Source organism: Mastacembelus armatus, chromosome 18 (assembly GCF_900324485.2).
Source record: "Mastacembelus armatus chromosome 18, fMasArm1.2, whole genome shotgun sequence".
Lineage (NCBI taxonomy): Eukaryota > Metazoa > Chordata > Actinopteri > Synbranchiformes > Mastacembelidae > Mastacembelus > Mastacembelus armatus.
In genome coordinates this window covers 18,083,397-18,100,598 of record NC_046650.1, presented here as the reverse complement: position 1 = coordinate 18,100,598, position 17,202 = coordinate 18,083,397, and the positions used below count along the sequence as shown (strand labels likewise).

The 17,202-nt window shown below is 43.7% G+C and overlaps 1 protein-coding gene across 2 annotated transcripts; it reads right to left on the bottom strand.

Moving 5' to 3' along the window:
- Nucleotides 1-550: 550 nt before the first annotated feature.
- Nucleotides 551-16,004, bottom strand: LOC113139538 (uncharacterized). 2 transcript variants are annotated; one of them, XM_026322853.2, is made up of 7 exons: nucleotides 15,344-16,004; nucleotides 12,436-12,774; nucleotides 12,254-12,358; nucleotides 11,641-11,964; nucleotides 11,120-11,440; nucleotides 1,657-1,987; nucleotides 551-1,575 (listed from the first exon to the last, which is right to left on the bottom strand). In XM_026322853.2, exons 1-7 carry the CDS (start codon nucleotides 15,378-15,380, stop codon nucleotides 1,476-1,478), a joined length of 1,557 nt encoding a protein of 518 aa, XP_026178638.1. In that variant the 5' UTR covers nucleotides 15,381-16,004; the 3' UTR covers nucleotides 551-1,475. The 2 variants fall into 2 exon arrangements, with proteins under 2 accessions (XP_026178638.1, XP_026178649.1); XM_026322864.2 differs by lacking the exon at nucleotides 11,641-11,964.
- Nucleotides 16,005-17,202: the final 1,198 nt, after the last annotated feature.

Here is a 17,202-nt window from a genome sequence, read left to right as displayed (position 1 = left end):
ATTTGACTCTGTAGAGTGTGGAGCTACAGGGACCCTGAGAAGAACATCACAATAAAGCATCATAGCAGAGGAAACATCATTTTACCTTCAATCTCTTTTACATTCAGATCCTTCATTCAATAGTTTGTAGAAGCTGCTTATATATTTGTTATTACAGCTCTGAATCTTTTTAGGTCGGTCTCTACAGGCTGCTCCCATCTGGATTTAGATCCTGTTGTTCCTGACATAAGCTCCATCAGACTGGATGGGCAGAGTCTGGGAACTGCTGTCTTCAGGTCTGCACAGATGTTTAATGGGGTTTCAGTCTAGTTTATGAATTATGAACATCATAGACCATCTTCATCATTTCAGGGCACCAGATCCTCTGATGGCAGATCAACCAGTCAGTTGATGAGTAACACAGGAAACCAATCAACAATCTGAGGGAGAGTTTCCAGATTCAGTGACATATTTACTGTGTGAAATAACATCAATGATGCCAGTCACAGATGCTTTTTAAGATTTATTCAACTATTTCCATGGTAGATACAGGATGTTTACATAGGGGGAACAGAGGGAGAACTGAGCAGAGAAACTAGATGAATTAAGCAATAAAACATGAGAACACTAGAACACTAGGTGGTTTGCAGGGTGGAAAAGAGATCTTAATTAATTAAGGTTCTGGTTTTGAGTCAGTGCTCCTGTCTGAGGGGCTTTCTCCTCAGAGCGAGAGGCTCTTGAGAGTCTCCAGAGAATCTTGAGGATTCTGCAGGGATCTGTCTAAAAACTAAATCTTTCCTTTAAGTGTTTAGAATGTTTTCTAAGGTGGGAACAATAATTTCTTCAAACACATGACAAACTTAGTAACTAACCAGAGTCAATAGTTCAGCAACAAATTAAATGAGAATCAATAAAACTTCACACAGTTATTTGGATTCACCACTACTTTTCATGCAAACTCATGCACAATTTTTCTGCATATAGTATTTATTTTTATTTTAATGAAATTAAATTTTATTTAATTCAAGTTTATTCTAAATGTGTTAAATATGTTTGCAGCAGGCACCAAGCCAAATTCCTATTACTGTAAAGTTCTTTGCTGTACCTGGCAGTAAAACTAACTTTTCTTCTCTGGATCTGGCTGCATTCATCCTTCTTAGTCTGAGCCAGTCTCACTGTCCAGGAACATTAACATCCAGAATATTTAGAAGACTTGAAGTATATGAAGTCAACAAATCTTCAAGGTGAGGAAAAGAGGCATTTTCAACCCTAATCATCTCCATAAACAGTTTCCTGGTGTTGTCATTTCACACCGATCACTGTGACATCACTGATCAATACTGATCAATAGTGAGTGTCAGACTGTGAGAGTCAGGAGGAGTCAGAGTGAAGAAGAAGACAAAGCGTCCTCTGTTCTTCATCCATCGTCCATCAGCTCCTTCACCTCCATTTTCTCTCTGATCCAAAGTCAGATCTGACCAATAATCAAAGACTGATCAAACTGATTGATCAGCCATCAGAGGAGTTGGATCAGTGGAGCTGCTTCTGTTCCTGATGTCCACTGATTCTTCTTTGTCCTCAATTCTCTTCACTGGTCTGCAGAGGAGACAGAAGACAGTCAGAGACAAACAACCAGAGACAAACAAACAACCAGAGACAAACACAGAGACCTCTGACCTTTGATCTTTGACTTCGAGCTTTACATCTTTCTCCATCAGGACTCTTCCCTCCCTGTAGACTCTGCAGGTGAAGATGTCTCTGTCTGTTGGATGTTTCAGGGTCAGACTGAGGTCTCCAGTTCTCAGCAGGTCTTTCTTCATCTCTGTTCTGTTTCTGTAAAACTCGTCCTGTTCTTCAGGTCGGTCAGAGCCGTCCTGATACACATGGACCTTCCTGTTGTCCTTGTCCTTCCACTTCATTGTGACGTCTCCAGGCAGGTCAGCTGTGGTTATGAAGGGCAGCTGGACAGACTCCGCCCCTGATTCCACCACCACCTCCTCCTGTGGGACTGAGAGGACAACAGACACAACATGAGCTGGACAGACAGCAGCAGCAGCAGCACTGACACATTTTCTTTGACTGTATGAAGTGAAATATTTGTAGTGGAAACAGGTCTGACTGGTTCCAGTCTGGAATCTGTCCCATTGGTCCATTTAACAGAGACAGAGTCCGTGGTGTGTGAACAACCAACAGCACAACTCCCTGTTTCTTCACTAACTTAGTGTCATTGTCAAATGTCCAGATCAAACCTTTATTTACTGGCTCTGACTGAGGACTTTATGTGGACTAACTAAACTGACAAAGTTAAAGGTGGTGCTGTATAACACGAGGGTGGAGGAGGCTCTTTGACATTTCACTGATACTGGAAAGTGTGTCCAGTGTTTGGGTCCAACACAAGCCCAGAGTCAGCTTAGCATAAAGACTTTGAACTGACCTTTGACCCAGAGCCACACTTGTTTCTCCATCAGGACTCTTCCATCCCTGTAGACTCTGCAGGTGAAGACTCCTATGTCTGTTGGATGTTTCAGAGTCAGACTGAGGTCTCCAGTTCTCAGCAGGTCTTTCTTCATCTCTGTTCTGGTTCTGTAAAACCCGTCCTGTTTTTCAGGTCGGTCAGAGCCGTCCTGATACACATGGACCTTCCTGTTTTTCCAGTCCTTCCACTCCACTGTGACGTCTCCAGGCAGGTCAGCTGTGGTTATGAAGGGCAGCTGGACAGACTCCGCCCCTGAGTCCACCTTCACCTCCACCTGTGGGACTGAGAAGACAACAGACACAACATGAGCTGGACAGACAGCAGCAGCAGCAGCACTGACACATTTTCTTTGAACAAAACAACCTTTCATTGATTGGCCCCTGACTGATCACAGGCCAGTCTATATCTCAGTCTCTTTCATCTCATCCTGCCAAAGAGCATCTTTATGGAAATGAGAGACTTCACTTCTTCAGTTTTCAGAAGTCAAAGAGACAATTATAGATCTGATGAACACAAACTGGAAAACAGCAGAAACTAGGAAATGACTGGGCATTAATTGGGATTGATGGGAATATGACATGGGAACTTTGTTCAGACAGCTCTGTAGTGAATTAGCAAAGGGCAGATGAGGAAGATTCCCTTCTGAAACTCACTTCTCCACCAAGACATGAAAATGATCTGATGTTGAAAAATGTGAATATCAAAGATTCAAAATAAATTTGATGATCTATAGAAATGTAAAGCAGAGGGGCCTTTGTAAGGTCTCCAGGGACATGGATGGAAGAAGGAGAACCAAAGTCCTATTTCTTCAGTTTGGCTCAAACACTCATGTCTTGATAAATGAAGAACTGATGATCTGATTGGTGGAATTACAGACTATTGCGGTCAGTTTGATGGGAAATGTGTCAGTGCAGTTACTGTGATGAATCTGTTTCCTCCTTCCTGGACTCTATAAACCAGTGTAAAGACTGACTGATGATGGAAAAGCATGATGGGATGGTCCCATTAGTCCTGAAGAAGTTCTCCAAACAACGTGTGTCCTGAAAAAGCAGAACTTTTAGAAAAGCTTTGCACAGCAGATCTCTCCCTTTGTGACTGAGCTATTCAAAGAAAGCACTGAAAACAAATCTCTTCCAGCATCAATGAGCCAAGACCTTATTTCTCTGATTCCACAGTCCAGAAACATGTAGTCTCCATTGATAACTGGCTCCTATACCGCTCCTTAATAATGAGCAGAGTCTCAGCTTTGTGCCAACACAGTTAAAGATGTCCTAAACTCAGTTAGAGATGAAACACAGTCTGGGTCTATGAAAATCCTCCTATTGTCAATAATATTAGACTTGGATTAGATCTGCTGGACTCCAGTGATCTCATAGACACTCACAGCTTTATTTTATCTGTATCTTCCTTAGCTCTGAGGGGAATCAGGGTGGCAGCAACACATTTGGTCAGTCAGCTGATGGGACCACAGTGGTTCTGCAGGATAGATCTCAGGTCTCCATTGGATCACAATTGACTGAGTCCTTCTCTAAAGCCTCTGGTTTACGTCTGAATAGAAACCAATGGGAGTTAATGGCCATTAAAGATTGCACGACTTCTCTCATTTGCAATCTTCCAGTTACAAACCAAGTCACTGACTTAGGAATCCTTGGAACTGAAGGTTGTGGATCAGGTACTTCGTCAACCCAAAGAAAGTGAATTCATGGCTCCAGCAGATCCCTGCGACCCTGGTTAGATTCTTTAAGGGCAGAACGCCGCTCTCCAAGGCTGAAGGTCTGTCCAGACCCCCTTATGCAGCACTCTCCGTGGATGGTGATGGTCCCACCTTGGAAACACTGATGGGCTGTTCCTGGACTTTACATGGAGGAGGAAGATCCATGATATTAAGACTGTCCTGATTAATTCTCGGGAACATGGTGGATGATTTTTCACTGTGAAGCTAAATTGTTTAGAGGTTTTCTAAGTGATCCTGGCTCTATGTGGAACGCTGTCCCAGTCGTGTCCGACAACTTGACTTCCGTTTCTCGCCTTTATTGTTAAGTGCCCACGCACAGTGAGACATCTCTCGCTTCCACTCGGCTGATGAGGTAACAAGACTCACCTGTTTGTTCTCCTCTCTTCACAGCTCTTACACCGCTCCATAGCCATTGACAAGTTGCCGGATAGTCTGAGTTTCCAGGTCAGGGAGCTACAGCTAATCGATTATGAGTTTTCGTTGTCCTGCTAGTATTCCTTGATCCTCTGACCAAGGATAAACCTGAACCAGCAGATGTTGCTCTGCGGGAAATCATCCGGACCTCGACTCCCATCGCTCTAGGCCCACCAGTTGGTACCTGGCTCGGACTTGAATCGTAACCACAGCATCCATAGCGAACTCTGGTTCTCAGCAATATCATGGTCTCCTTCAGAACCCTCATTTAGTTCCTTATTACATCCAACAATAAACTTACCAAAAGGATTGAGCTTTGTGTTGGCTTTTTTCCTGGTCCTCTCTTTCCTCAATATCTGACAGTCCCCTCCTATATTTTCTCTAAAACAGGTCGTCTAAGGTTTGTGTTGGTCTGCAGCTATGAGGTCTCAAAGATCCCCATCAGACTCTAGTTTTCACCAACAGATGCTGCTTCCCTGGTCTCTCATGTTGAAACACAGACTATATATGAACCAACAGGAGAATCAGGTCCAGAAACAAACCTGTTTTCTTTGGAAACCACTTTAATAGCAGTATCATTTTAGTGGCTCAGCTGTTGAAGCCAAGGCTCAGTTAGAGAATGATACAGAATTCCTCTCAGCTTAGTCCATTCCTGTATGTCCAGGGGGATTTTCAGTTGGAGTCCATGAAAACTTCCTTCATTTGTTGTTCTGCTGCTGAGACCCTTTTCGTTGGTGGCTCCTATTGTTTCACATATTGGCCCCATTCAAACGAATGGAGGGACGATGCTTTTTAGTCAGTCACCATAGCAACCAAACCATCAATCAGAGCACTTCCCAACAACTGGCTTTGACTGTTCCTCATGTAATGTCATACTGGGATGGTCTTACCAATGGCAGACCCTGGAAACCAGTTTGGGCCTGACCTTAAAAAACACAGTGTCACTAACAAAGGGAGAAAAACCTCATTTAAAGTGCTGAACAAATCCTCCCTGTTAAATCGCTGCTTTAGATTTCCAAAGGACATGGACTCCAGCTGGATCCGCAACTGGTGCTGTTGACCTACAGGGTGCCAGTGGAAACTGGACTACTGTTGGTCGAAGAAGGAGAGGAGGAAGGCGTGTTCGTAGGCAAAGAGAGAAGAGGAAGGGCAAGAGTGTAGGACTTAGAGTAGGCTGTTTCATCATGGTGTGGATGGAAAGACGAATGGAGTAGGAGTTATCCTGAAAGAGGATTTTGCTAGGAATGTTCTGGAGGTGAAGAGAGTGTCAGATAGGGTGATGAGTCTGAAGCTAGAAGTTGAAGGTGTGATGTTGAATGTTGTCAGTGGTTATGCCCCACAGGTAGGATGTGAGTTAGAAGAGAAGGAGAAATTCTGGAGGGAGATGGATGAGGTGATCCAGGGTATCTCTAGTGGTGAGAGAGTGATGATTGGGGCAGACTTCAACGGACATGTTGGTGAAGGAAACAGAGGTGATGAGGAAGTGATGGGTAAGTTTGGTATGCAGGACAGGAATGCAGGACAGATGGTGGTAGACTTCACAAAAAGGATGGAAATGGCTGTAGTGAACACATTTTTCCAGAAAAGGGAGGAGCATAGGGCGACATATAAGAGTGGAGGCAGGAGCACACAAGTTGATTACATCTTGTGCAGACGTTCCAACCTGAAAGAGATCAGTGACTGCAAAGTAGTGGCTGGGGAGAGTGTAGCCAGACAGCATAGGATGGTGGTGTGTAGGATGACTCTGGTGGTGAGGAAGATGAAGAGGACAAGGGCAGAGCAGAGGACCAAGTGGTGGAAGTTGAAAAATGAAGAGTGTTGTGTGGCTTTCAGGGAGGAGCTGAAACAGGCTCTGGGAGGTCAGGAGGTTCTTCCAGATGACTGGACAGCTACAGCTAAAGTGATCAGGGAGACAGGTGGGAGGGTACTTGGTGTCATCTGGAAAGAGGAAAGTAGATAAGGAGACTTGGTGATGGAATGAGGAAGTTCAGGAGTGTGTTAAGAGGAAAAGGTTAGCTAAGAAGAAGTGGGACACAGAGGACAGAAGAGAACAGACAGGAGTACAGGGAGATGCAGCGTAAGGTGAAGGTAGAGGTGGCAAAGGCCAAACAAAGGGCATATGAGGATTTGTATGATAGGTTGGACTCTAAGGAGGGAGAGGTGGATTTGAACAGGTTGGTGAGACAGAGACAGAGATGAGAAGGATGTGCAGCAGGTTAGGGTGATCAAGGACAGGAATGGAAATGTGTTGACAGGTGCCACAAGTGTGATGGAAAGATGGAAGGAATACTTTGAAGAGTTGATGAATGAGGAAAATGTCAGAGAGCACAGAGTAGAAGAGGTGACTGTTGTGGAGCAGGAAGTAGCAAAGATCAGTAAGGATGAAGTGAGGAAGGCGTTGAAGAGGATGAAGAGTGGAAAGGCAGTTGGTCCTGATGACATAACTGTGGAGGTATGGAAGTGTATGGAAGATTCAGCGTATTAAACAAACAATAAATTGCACAAGGCAGATACCAACTCTGCAGCCATTCAGGAGACACTTGGTAGAACTGACACACTTTACACCAGTAAATGACATAACAGTTGAAGAGACCATCTCAAGTCTGAGTTCATCCACCTGGTGCCTTGATGTTTTACCCACTAGATTTCTGAAATCAGTACTAAGCAGTTTGTTACCACAACTCACTCAATTGGTTAATAACTCATTACAGTCTGGAACATTTCCAAGGGTCTTAAAAATTGCTGTCATCAAGCCTCTCCTGAAGAAGAGCAGTCTTGATGCTATGGTACTGAACAACTACTGGCCCATATCAAACCTGCTGTTTTTAGGCAAAATCCTTGAAAAAGTTGTTTACCAACAACTTACTGACTTTCTCATGCCAAACAACTGCTCTGATGATTTTCAGTCAGGTTTTTGGCCCCATCACAGCACTGAAACTGCCCTCATCAAGGTGACAAATGACATTCGTCTGAACACTGACGCTGGCAGAGTCTCTGTCTTAGTACTGCTAGATTTAAGTGCTGCTTTTAACACAGTGGACCATGTGATCCTGTTACAAAGGTTAGAGGACTGGATAGACATCTCTGGTACTGCCCTTAAATGGTTTAAGTCCTATCCTGAAGACAGAAAGTATTTCATTGAAGTTGGTAACTGTGTCTCAGACCAACTGGCGTTGACATGTCGGGGTCCCCCAGGGGTCCATCTTGGGACCCCTTTTGTTTAATCTTTACATGTTTCCTTTAGGCCAGTTAATACGCAGCAATAATGTGTCCTACCATAACTATGCAGATGACACTCAGATTTACATTTCACTCACAGCTGGTGAATATGGACCAGTCGATTTACTGTGCTTGTCAGGATCTGTGTTTCTGAGTTCCTGTTTTGTGCTTTTATTTTGTAGTTCTTTAGGATATGGTTTTGTTTTCCCTTGTTCCACTTTACTTTGACCCAATTAGTTGATTGTTTGCACCCTTGCCTCGTTTGTGTTCCTTCCCTTCTTATACCTTGGTTCAGTCTTTGTTTCTTTGCTAGGTCATCTGCCCTGATATGTGGTTGTCTCCCCTCGCATGTTTTCACTTGCCAGTACTGCCAGATCTGCCGTCTGCCTTTGTTCTCCTGGGTTTGAGTTAAGTTTGTTGCCTCTGTTTGTATGTGCTCTTCACAATGTCTCGTTTTCTTGTTAGCTCGCTACATGTCTAGTTCCTCTTGTTTCTGCCTTGTCTCCCTAGTGTTTAAGTTTGCCTCGTTCATGTTCTAGTCTTGTCTTGTGTCTCTTGCGTGGTTCCTACTCTGCTTGTTTGCTGTGTAAGCCTGGTGTGTCCCCGAGATGTGTGTGATCCCAGGCCTTCGACCCTTGTTTGTTGTGTGAGTCTGGTGTGTCCCCGAGGTGTGTGTGACCCCAGACCTTCGACCCTGTGTTGTCTGTGTAAGCCTGGTGTGTCCCCGAGGTGAGTGTGATCCCAGGCCTTCGACCCTTGTTTGTTGTGTGAGTCTGGTGTGTCCCCGAGGTGTGTGTGACCCCAGACCTTCGACCCTGTGTTGTCTGTGTAAGCCTGGTGTGTCCCCGAGATGTGTGTGATCCCAGGCCTTCGACCTTTGTTTGTTGTGTGAGTCTGGTGTGTCCCCGAGGTGTGTGTGATCCCAGGCCTTCGACCCTTGTTTGTTGTGTGAGTCTGGTGTGTCCCCGAGGTGTGTGTGACCCCAGACCTTCGACCCTGTGTTGTCTGTGTAAGCCTGGTGTGTCCCCGAGGTGTGTGTGACCCCAGGCCTTTGATCGTGTTTGTTTTCCCCCCTAGGTGTGTGACCTTGACCCTCTTGTCTCGTCTCCTTGGTTTGTGTTGTCTCGACCCTTGGCTTATGTACCTGTGTTCCTTTAGTTCCCTGTAAGCATGTCTGTTCTCCTTTGAGTCTTGTGTTTGGAATAAAGCCTCGTTTGAACCTTAAGTACCAGAGTGGGCATTCCTTGGTCTGAACTTCCAACCCCCCTGCACCAACCCTGACAGTGCTGCTGTATTGAACAGATCACTCTGTGGATGCAAAACAACTCTCTGAAAATAAACAGTGGCAAGACTGAAATAATCATCTTTGGGCCACAGAAACAGAGAGAAAGTGTCAGCAGTCACCTCGAGTCTCTTTCGTTAAAATTTAAAAATCAAGTTAGAAATCTAGGGGTAATCACGGACTCAGACTTGAATTTTAACAGCCACATTAAATCGATAACATCGTCAGCTTTTTACCATCTCAAAAACATTGCCAGAATCAAAGGGATCATGCCTAAACCAGACTAAACAAAGACTCATCCATGCTTTTATCTCTAACAGGTTAGATTACTGTAACGGCCTGTTCACGGGGCTCTCAAAACGAGCTGTAAGGCAGCTACAGTACATTCAGAACGCTGCTGCTCGGGTCCTGACTAGAGCCAGGAAGTAAAACCACATTACTCCTGTTCTTAGATCTCTGCACTGGCTTCCTGTCTCTCAGAGAATAGACTTTAAAACAGCCCTGATTGTGTATAAGTCTCTTCATGGCTCAGCACCACAGTACATCTCTGACATGTTGGTGCCATATGAACCATCTCGGACTCTGAGACCATCAGGGACAGGACTTCTGCTCGTGCCCAGAGTCAGGACTAAACAGGGAGAAGCAGTTTCAGTTCTATGCAGCTAAAACCTGGAATAGTCTCCTGATGATGTTAGACAGGCCTCATCTCTGGCAATGTATAAGTCCAAGCTAAAAACTTTTAGTGTGACATATAACATATAAAGACTGACAGTGTATTATCAAAAGTGATTTATCTGCACTCAGTTTCCTCTAATATTTATTTATTTATTTTTTAAAAAACTGTTTTGTCACTACTTTTGTCCTGTTTGGGGAGACAACAGAGTATGGTCTGTACTCTAAGTTGATTAGGTTAGGAACCTTAGGTCTAAAGCCAATTAGGTCAGGGACTCAGGGGTTAGGAAACCAGGCGCTTTAGTGTTATCCTTAGAATACGGGTCTAAACAGCTGTAGACTTAAATCAGGGGTTTGGAACCTCCAGCTGTAGTCTACTCGATCCTAGGTGTAAGAGTCTGGGACTCAGGATCGTCTCCACAGATAGTCTGTGTTGAGGTACTTTTAGTCCATCAGGGATGGAACAAACTGAAAGTAGGCAACCCACAAATATGGGTCAGCGTGGTCCGATGGTCGATATCATGAGGGGCAAATATGGTGACAAAGCAGTGACATGTCTTTTATTTTTATTCTTGCTTTTGTATTTTTAACCTGTCTTTTATTTCTGTAAAGCTCTTTGAATTACTCTGTGTATGAATTGTGCTATATAAATAAACTTGCCTTGCCTTAAGGACCTAGGGTCAACAGTCCAGAGCAACAGAGAGTGTGGAAAAGAAGTGAAGAGACGTGTACAAGCAGGTTGGAACGGGTGGAGGAAAGTGTCAGGTGTGATGTGTGACAAAAGAGTGTCAGCAAGAATGAAAGGAAAGGTGGACAAGACAGTGGTGAGACCAGCAATGTTGTCTGGTTTAGAGACAGTGGCACTGAGACAAAGACAGGAGGCAGAGCTGGAGGTAGCAGAGCTGAAGATGTTGAGGTTCTCTCTGGGAGTGACGAGGATGGATAGGATCAGGAATGAGGACATCAGAGGGACAGCTCATGTTAGATGTTTTGGAGAAAAAGCCAGGGAAGCCAGATTGAGATGGTTTGGACATGTTCAGAGGAGGGACAGTGAATACATTGGTAAAAGGATGCTGAGGTTAGAGCTGCCAGGAAGGAGGCCTAGAGGAAGACCAAAGAGGAGGTTCTTGGATGTAGTGAAGGAGGACATGAGGATAGTTGGTGTGGGTGAGGAGGATACAGAGGATAGGGTTAAATGGAGGCAGATGATTGGCTGTGGCGACCCCTGAAGGGAGCAGCCCAAAGGAGGAGAAGATTCCAACATCCCTAGTTGTTCTGTTCTGTTCTTTCTGTTTGTGTTTAATAAAGTTAATACAAAAAAGCATAAAGACTTTGAACTGACCTTTGTCCCAGAGCTTCACTTGTTTCTCTCTCAGGACTCTTCCCTCCCTGTTGTAGACTCTGCAGATGTAGATTCCTCTGCATATTGGATGTTTAAGGGTCAGACTGAGGTCTCCAGTTCTCAGCAGGTCTTTCTTCATCTCTGTTCTATTTCTGTAAAACTCGTCCTGTTTTTCAGGTCGGTCAGAGCCGTCCTGATACACATGGACCTTCCTGTTGTTCCAGTCCCTCCACTCCACTGTGACATCTTCAGGCAGGTCAGTTGTGGTTCTGAAGGGCAGCTGGACAGACTCCGCCCCTGATTCCACCTCCACCTGTGGGACTGAGAGGACAACAGACACAACATGAGCTGGACAAACAGCAGCAGGACTGACAGGAAAAGCAGCTGTGATCTCTCTCTGATCCACACATGGAGCTTTTTAAACCCTGACAGAGCTGATTGGTCTGGGTCTAACAGAATTTCTCCTCTAGATCCAGGACTGAAGGCTGGAACAGTTAGTCTAGCTTAGCATAAAGACTAACCTTTGACTTTGAGCTCCACCTGTTTCTCTCTCAGGACTCTTTCCTCCTTGTAGACTCTGCAGGCGTAGGTGTCTGTGTCTCTGACTGTTGGATGTTTCAGGGTCAGACTGAAGTCTCCAATTTTCAGCAGGTCTTTCTTCATCTCTGTTCTGTTTCTGTAAAACTCGTGCTGTTCTTCAGGTCGGTCAGAGCCGTCCTGATACACATGGGCCTTCCTGTTGTCCTTGTCTGTCCACTTCACTGTGGAGACTTGAAGCAGGTTAACTAAAGCTCTGCAGGGCAGCTGGACAGACTCCGCCCCTGAGTCCACCTCCACCTGTGGGACTGAGAGGACAACAGACACAACATGAGCTGGACAGACAGCAGCAGGACTGACAGGAACACCAGCTCCCTGTTCCATCCTTCTCTAACAGAAACCAATGGAAACTAGTTTGTGACTGAAAACATGTTTCATTGTTCCTGACATTTGGAGCAGTTCCCAAAGAACGAGTCAGGAACCAATCAGACTGATTCATTCTCTGTTTGGTCCTGAAATGAGCTGAGACACAGTCAAAGATCAACTACAGGAAACATGATAACCAACAGCATTATGGGTAATGTAGTAGTGACATACCTGTCCTGAAGTAGTAACAATATATGAAAAGACCCACAGCAACAGCAAGAACCACAAGAACCACAGACACAGCAACAAGACCTTTGGCCCAGGGTGGAAATGGATCTGTGAAGAACAGAAACATAAAGAACAACATGACCTCTGACCTCTGACCTGTACCTACAGCAGGTGATGGTACTGACCTTTGACCTGTAGCTCTACATCTGCCAGTCTTTGTTCGTTTCCAAACACTGTGACGGTGCAGGTGTAGTTGCCGCTGTCAGAGAGGCAGGGTCTTCTCAGAGTGAGGCTCAGGTCTCCAGTGACCAGAGTGTCAGTTTTCATCGACGTTCGGTCTCTGAAACGCTGGTTTTGGTTTTTGAAGTCATCACCTTCTGGGTAGCGCTGGTGGATGGTTGAAGGTGTGAGGTCGTAGCGGCTCCACACCACTGTGGGACGCAGAGGTACAGAAGAGATCTGGCAGGGCAGCAGGACTGACCCCACCCCCTCATACACCTCTACACCAAAGGCATGCTGGGAAACTGTGAGGACACAGTGACAGAAACGTGCATCAGTGGTTTAAACTGGACTCAGATGATGTTGCTGACTAACATTTGTACAAACCAAATGACAAAGTTGTACTTTGGATCAGCAGAGTCAAACTAACAATGATCAGGGGCAGGAAGTGCTCAGATTGTTGGGACCTGGACTGGAAAGTCCCTGTTTGCCTTAAATGCAGTGGCTGCTCAGACCACAGGCTATTAGTTTGTTTCTGGGAACAAATCATCAGAAGATGATGGAGAGTGGAGACATCCATTTAGATGTTTGTTGTGTTTGCTGTTAGAGAAAATGTTCACCCTTCTGTGACCTGATCCACCTGACTTTAGTAGAACTGAAACCCTTCTGAATGGGGCCTATTGTGTATTGTGGAAATATAATTGTTGCTCTCAGTGAGCACAGTTTGCTCTAACCTTGACTATTTGATAAGGGCCCAGATGTCTCTCTGTGAGTCACCTCCCATTTGTGTTTCCATGAAAACTGATGTGTTGGGCTGAAAGCAGCCAGAGACCCTCATGCTGTACCAAGGTGCTGTGTGACTGTTACTGCTTGAAAGTAAAACTTGAGCATGAAAATAAAGAGGGAAACGAAGGTGGGTCATTAAAAAGTCAACTTTAGTGACATGTTCCCATTTTTTGGTAATCAACCATAACGATGACATGACATAAACTATAGGTCAAAGGTCGAAGGTTAGGACTTCAGACACTTTGTCATTCAAATACAAATGGAAAGTGCACATGTGAAATTCTGTTGCAGACTGGTTCACAGGGGGTTTGTGTGCGTGTTGTGGTAAAACCCATTGGATGATCAATAAACAGAGAGCAGACTGATTGTCTTTTTCAGAATATATTTCTTACAAGAAAGGAGCAAACCAGTATAGAAAACAACCAAAGAGAGACAATGTCACCTACCGGATGTCGTGTGACATTACGTCTTTCAAACATCGTATCAGATGAAAACAAACCAGACATAATCAGATAATTAAGTCTGTTCTTCCCTATTGTTCTACAGAGTGATTCTCTAATAAGGCTGTATTCTAAAACGCTATATTCTCATTGGACGGTTAACCCTCCCTCCTGGACCTGCTCTGTTATACTGGTCCCTTCCTCACACCTGGTGTCCTAAGGAACCTTTCTCCCAGATCCTCCTCACCAACATCCTTGAGAACCCTGTGTCCCTTAGTGTCAGACTATACTAGGTCAGGAAGAACATAAACATCAGATATGATTATGAAAAACACATGAGCCTTAGTGAATCAACCTGTAAATGAAAACCTGTGGAACCTGAAAAACCAAGAACACAGTGAGAAATAATAACAATCATAATCAGTAACAACAATCAATAATCAGTGACAATAATCAATAATCAGTGACAATAATCAATAATCAGTGACAATAATCAGTAACAATAATCAATAATCAGTGACAATAATCAATCATCAGTGACAATCAATCAGTGACAATAATCAATAACCAATGACAATAATCAATAACCAGTGACAATAATCAATAACCAGTAACAATAATTAATCATCAGTGACAATAATCAATTATCAATGATAATAATCAATCATCAGTGACAATAATCAATCATCAGTAACAATAATCAATCATCAGTGACAATAATCAATAATCAGTGACAATAATCAATAATCAGTAAAAATAATCAATAATCAGTGACAATAATCAATCATCAGTGACAATAATCAATAATCAGTAACAATAATCAATAACAATAATCAATAACCAGTGACAATAATCAATCATCAGTGAAAATCAATCAGTGACAATAATCAATAACCAATGACAATAATCAATAACCAGTGACAATAATCAATAATCAGTAACAATAATTAATCATCAGTGACAATAATCATTTATCAATGACAATAATCAATCATCAGTGAATAATCAATAATCAGTAACAATAATCAATCATCAGTGACAATAATCAGTGACAATAATCAATAATCAGTAACAATAATCAATCATCAGTGACAATAATCAATAATCAATAATCAGTAACAATAATCAATAACCAGTGACAATAATCAATAATCAGTGACAATAATCAATCATCAGTGACAATCAATAACCAATGACAATAATCAGTGTCAATAATCAATAATCAGCAACAATAATCAATAACCAATGACAATAATCAATAATCAGTGACAATAATCAATAATCAGTGTCAATAATCAATAATCAGCAACAATAATCAATAATCAGTGTCAATAATCAATAATCAGCAACAATAATCAATAACCAATGACAATAATCAATAATCAGTGACAATAATCAATCATCAGTGACAATAATCAATAATCAATCACTGAAATTCATTTTTCGATCTCAGTGCATGTGAAGCCTTTTGTGACCCAATTGGCTTCATGAAGCTTCATATTGCCATCACTGTTTCTTCTCAGTCCTTTGGCTGTGGATCAGACTCAGGGCGTGAAAAACCACCATCAGGGTGCAGTTACACCGAGGATGACACAGCAAAGAGCTGAAGTGTTGGTGAATCAGATCAGAGGGAGGAAGGTGGTCTTACCGTGCACCAGGATCCCAAACACCCCCAACATCTTCATCCTCACTAAGGTCGTGGACCGATTCCAGGTTTTATCTGTCTAAACAATCCTCAGGTGTGTGGTGTCAACACGATTATTTTACTGGTCCTGATCGGGTCTGATGGTTTCAGAGCCCTGAGTCCTCACCCCTTCTTGCTGCTTTGCAATCTGCCAATAAATCGAAAGAAGAAGAAGGGTCCGCCGCTGTCAACACGACCGGAAGCTGTTTTTAGGCTTTGAAGCTGAGCTCAGTCCAGACTGGGGACACATTGGACCAGATTTGAAACCCGATTTGTCCCAAACGTGAAAGAGACAGAGCAGCCCGGAAAACGTCACCAACCGGATGTCGTGTGACGTTACGTCTCCCAAACGTCGTATCAGATGAAAACAAACCAGAAGAAACGGGCTCGTTGGACTACAAGAGTCTTTTTAGCGTCACTGCTTTAGACCGAATGAAAAGCGACGTCAGGTCTGGTCCTCAGCAGGTGGTCCACGGACCAGATGTGGACTAAAAGTCCATATGAGCCAGGATGTTGGTCAGCCCTGATCCCCGGAGCCCCCACTGCCACTCAGGGTTTACACAGTGAGCTCAACCTGCACACTACTGCAGATATGGGAGTAGTTGTAGTACTTTGTACTGTAGTACAACACGTGTTCAGGAAGTAAATGGCAGCATGACGTCATGGAGGAAGAGGACGAGCCCCAAAGCTGCAGCTGTTATGACCAGAGACTCACCAGGACAAAGGGGACGTGAGACAGACCCAAGAAGTACTGAAGCAGTACAAACACTTTGAAGTAAACCAGCCCAGTGTTAGTTTATAAAAGTACAGTCAAAGTATACTTTAGGTGTAAGAAGTACACTAAGTACACAGATAGTTCATATCTAAGTTCATGTTGTACTGCGACTGTACTGTGTATTGGACTTATAGGTACTAGTCCACCTTTTAGTTTATGAAAGTACACTTTGAAGTATCGTGGAAATAAACTTCAATATATACTCCTGTTGTGTGTAGTTTATGAAAGTATACTTCAGGTATGTAGTAAACTTGGAGTACCCTACTAGTTTCCCTCTAAGTTGTATTTCAGACTCTACCCACAGTGGGAAGAGTCCAGACGTCCAGTTAAAGCAGATTCCTAAGGAAATAATAGGAGATAAAAATGCACAGTTTGTTTTTTTCTTTTGTCTCCATCTGCCTCGTCCTGATGAGACTGACTGTTTTGTCCTGTGTCTTTAATTAATGTGATTTGAATTAGAAAAACAACTGTCAGTCAGAAATTCTTCTCAGTCTAAATGTGCAAGTATCAATAAAGTGACAACTTCAAAGTGTTTGAAGTGACTAGTGTTTAAAATTGGCCATGACTGTCAGTGACATGTGTTATGAGTGTATGATGGTCCAGCAGGTAACGTGCAGGACGCCATTGACCAGGTTGAGTCCTGATAAAACAAGTAAACTGAGTCCACGGAGACCGACAGAGAACCAGGCCTGGAAACACATCTGGATCTGCTGCAGCTTCTCCCTCTCTGAGTCTTGATTGTGTGTTGCTGTTTTCTGGTGTTGCCACTTGATGGCGCCGTGGCCTCGTTGGACTGTTGGTCCTGATCTCATCAGTAAAGTCCAAAGGGAAGGAGCAGCTGGTGAGGAAGGACTGAAGCAGCTGTGAGAGTCCTGGACTGATGGATTTCCTCTGGTTGTCAGGGAGTGATGAGGGGAAACTTTCTGAAACAATCCCAGTGAAGCTGCTGTGTCAAAGGGTTTGATCCAGGTCAAATGGTGCCACCTGCTGGTCGACTCTTGGTGCTGTATTTGTGTGGATGGATTTAATGTGGACCCGCTGATTGGAA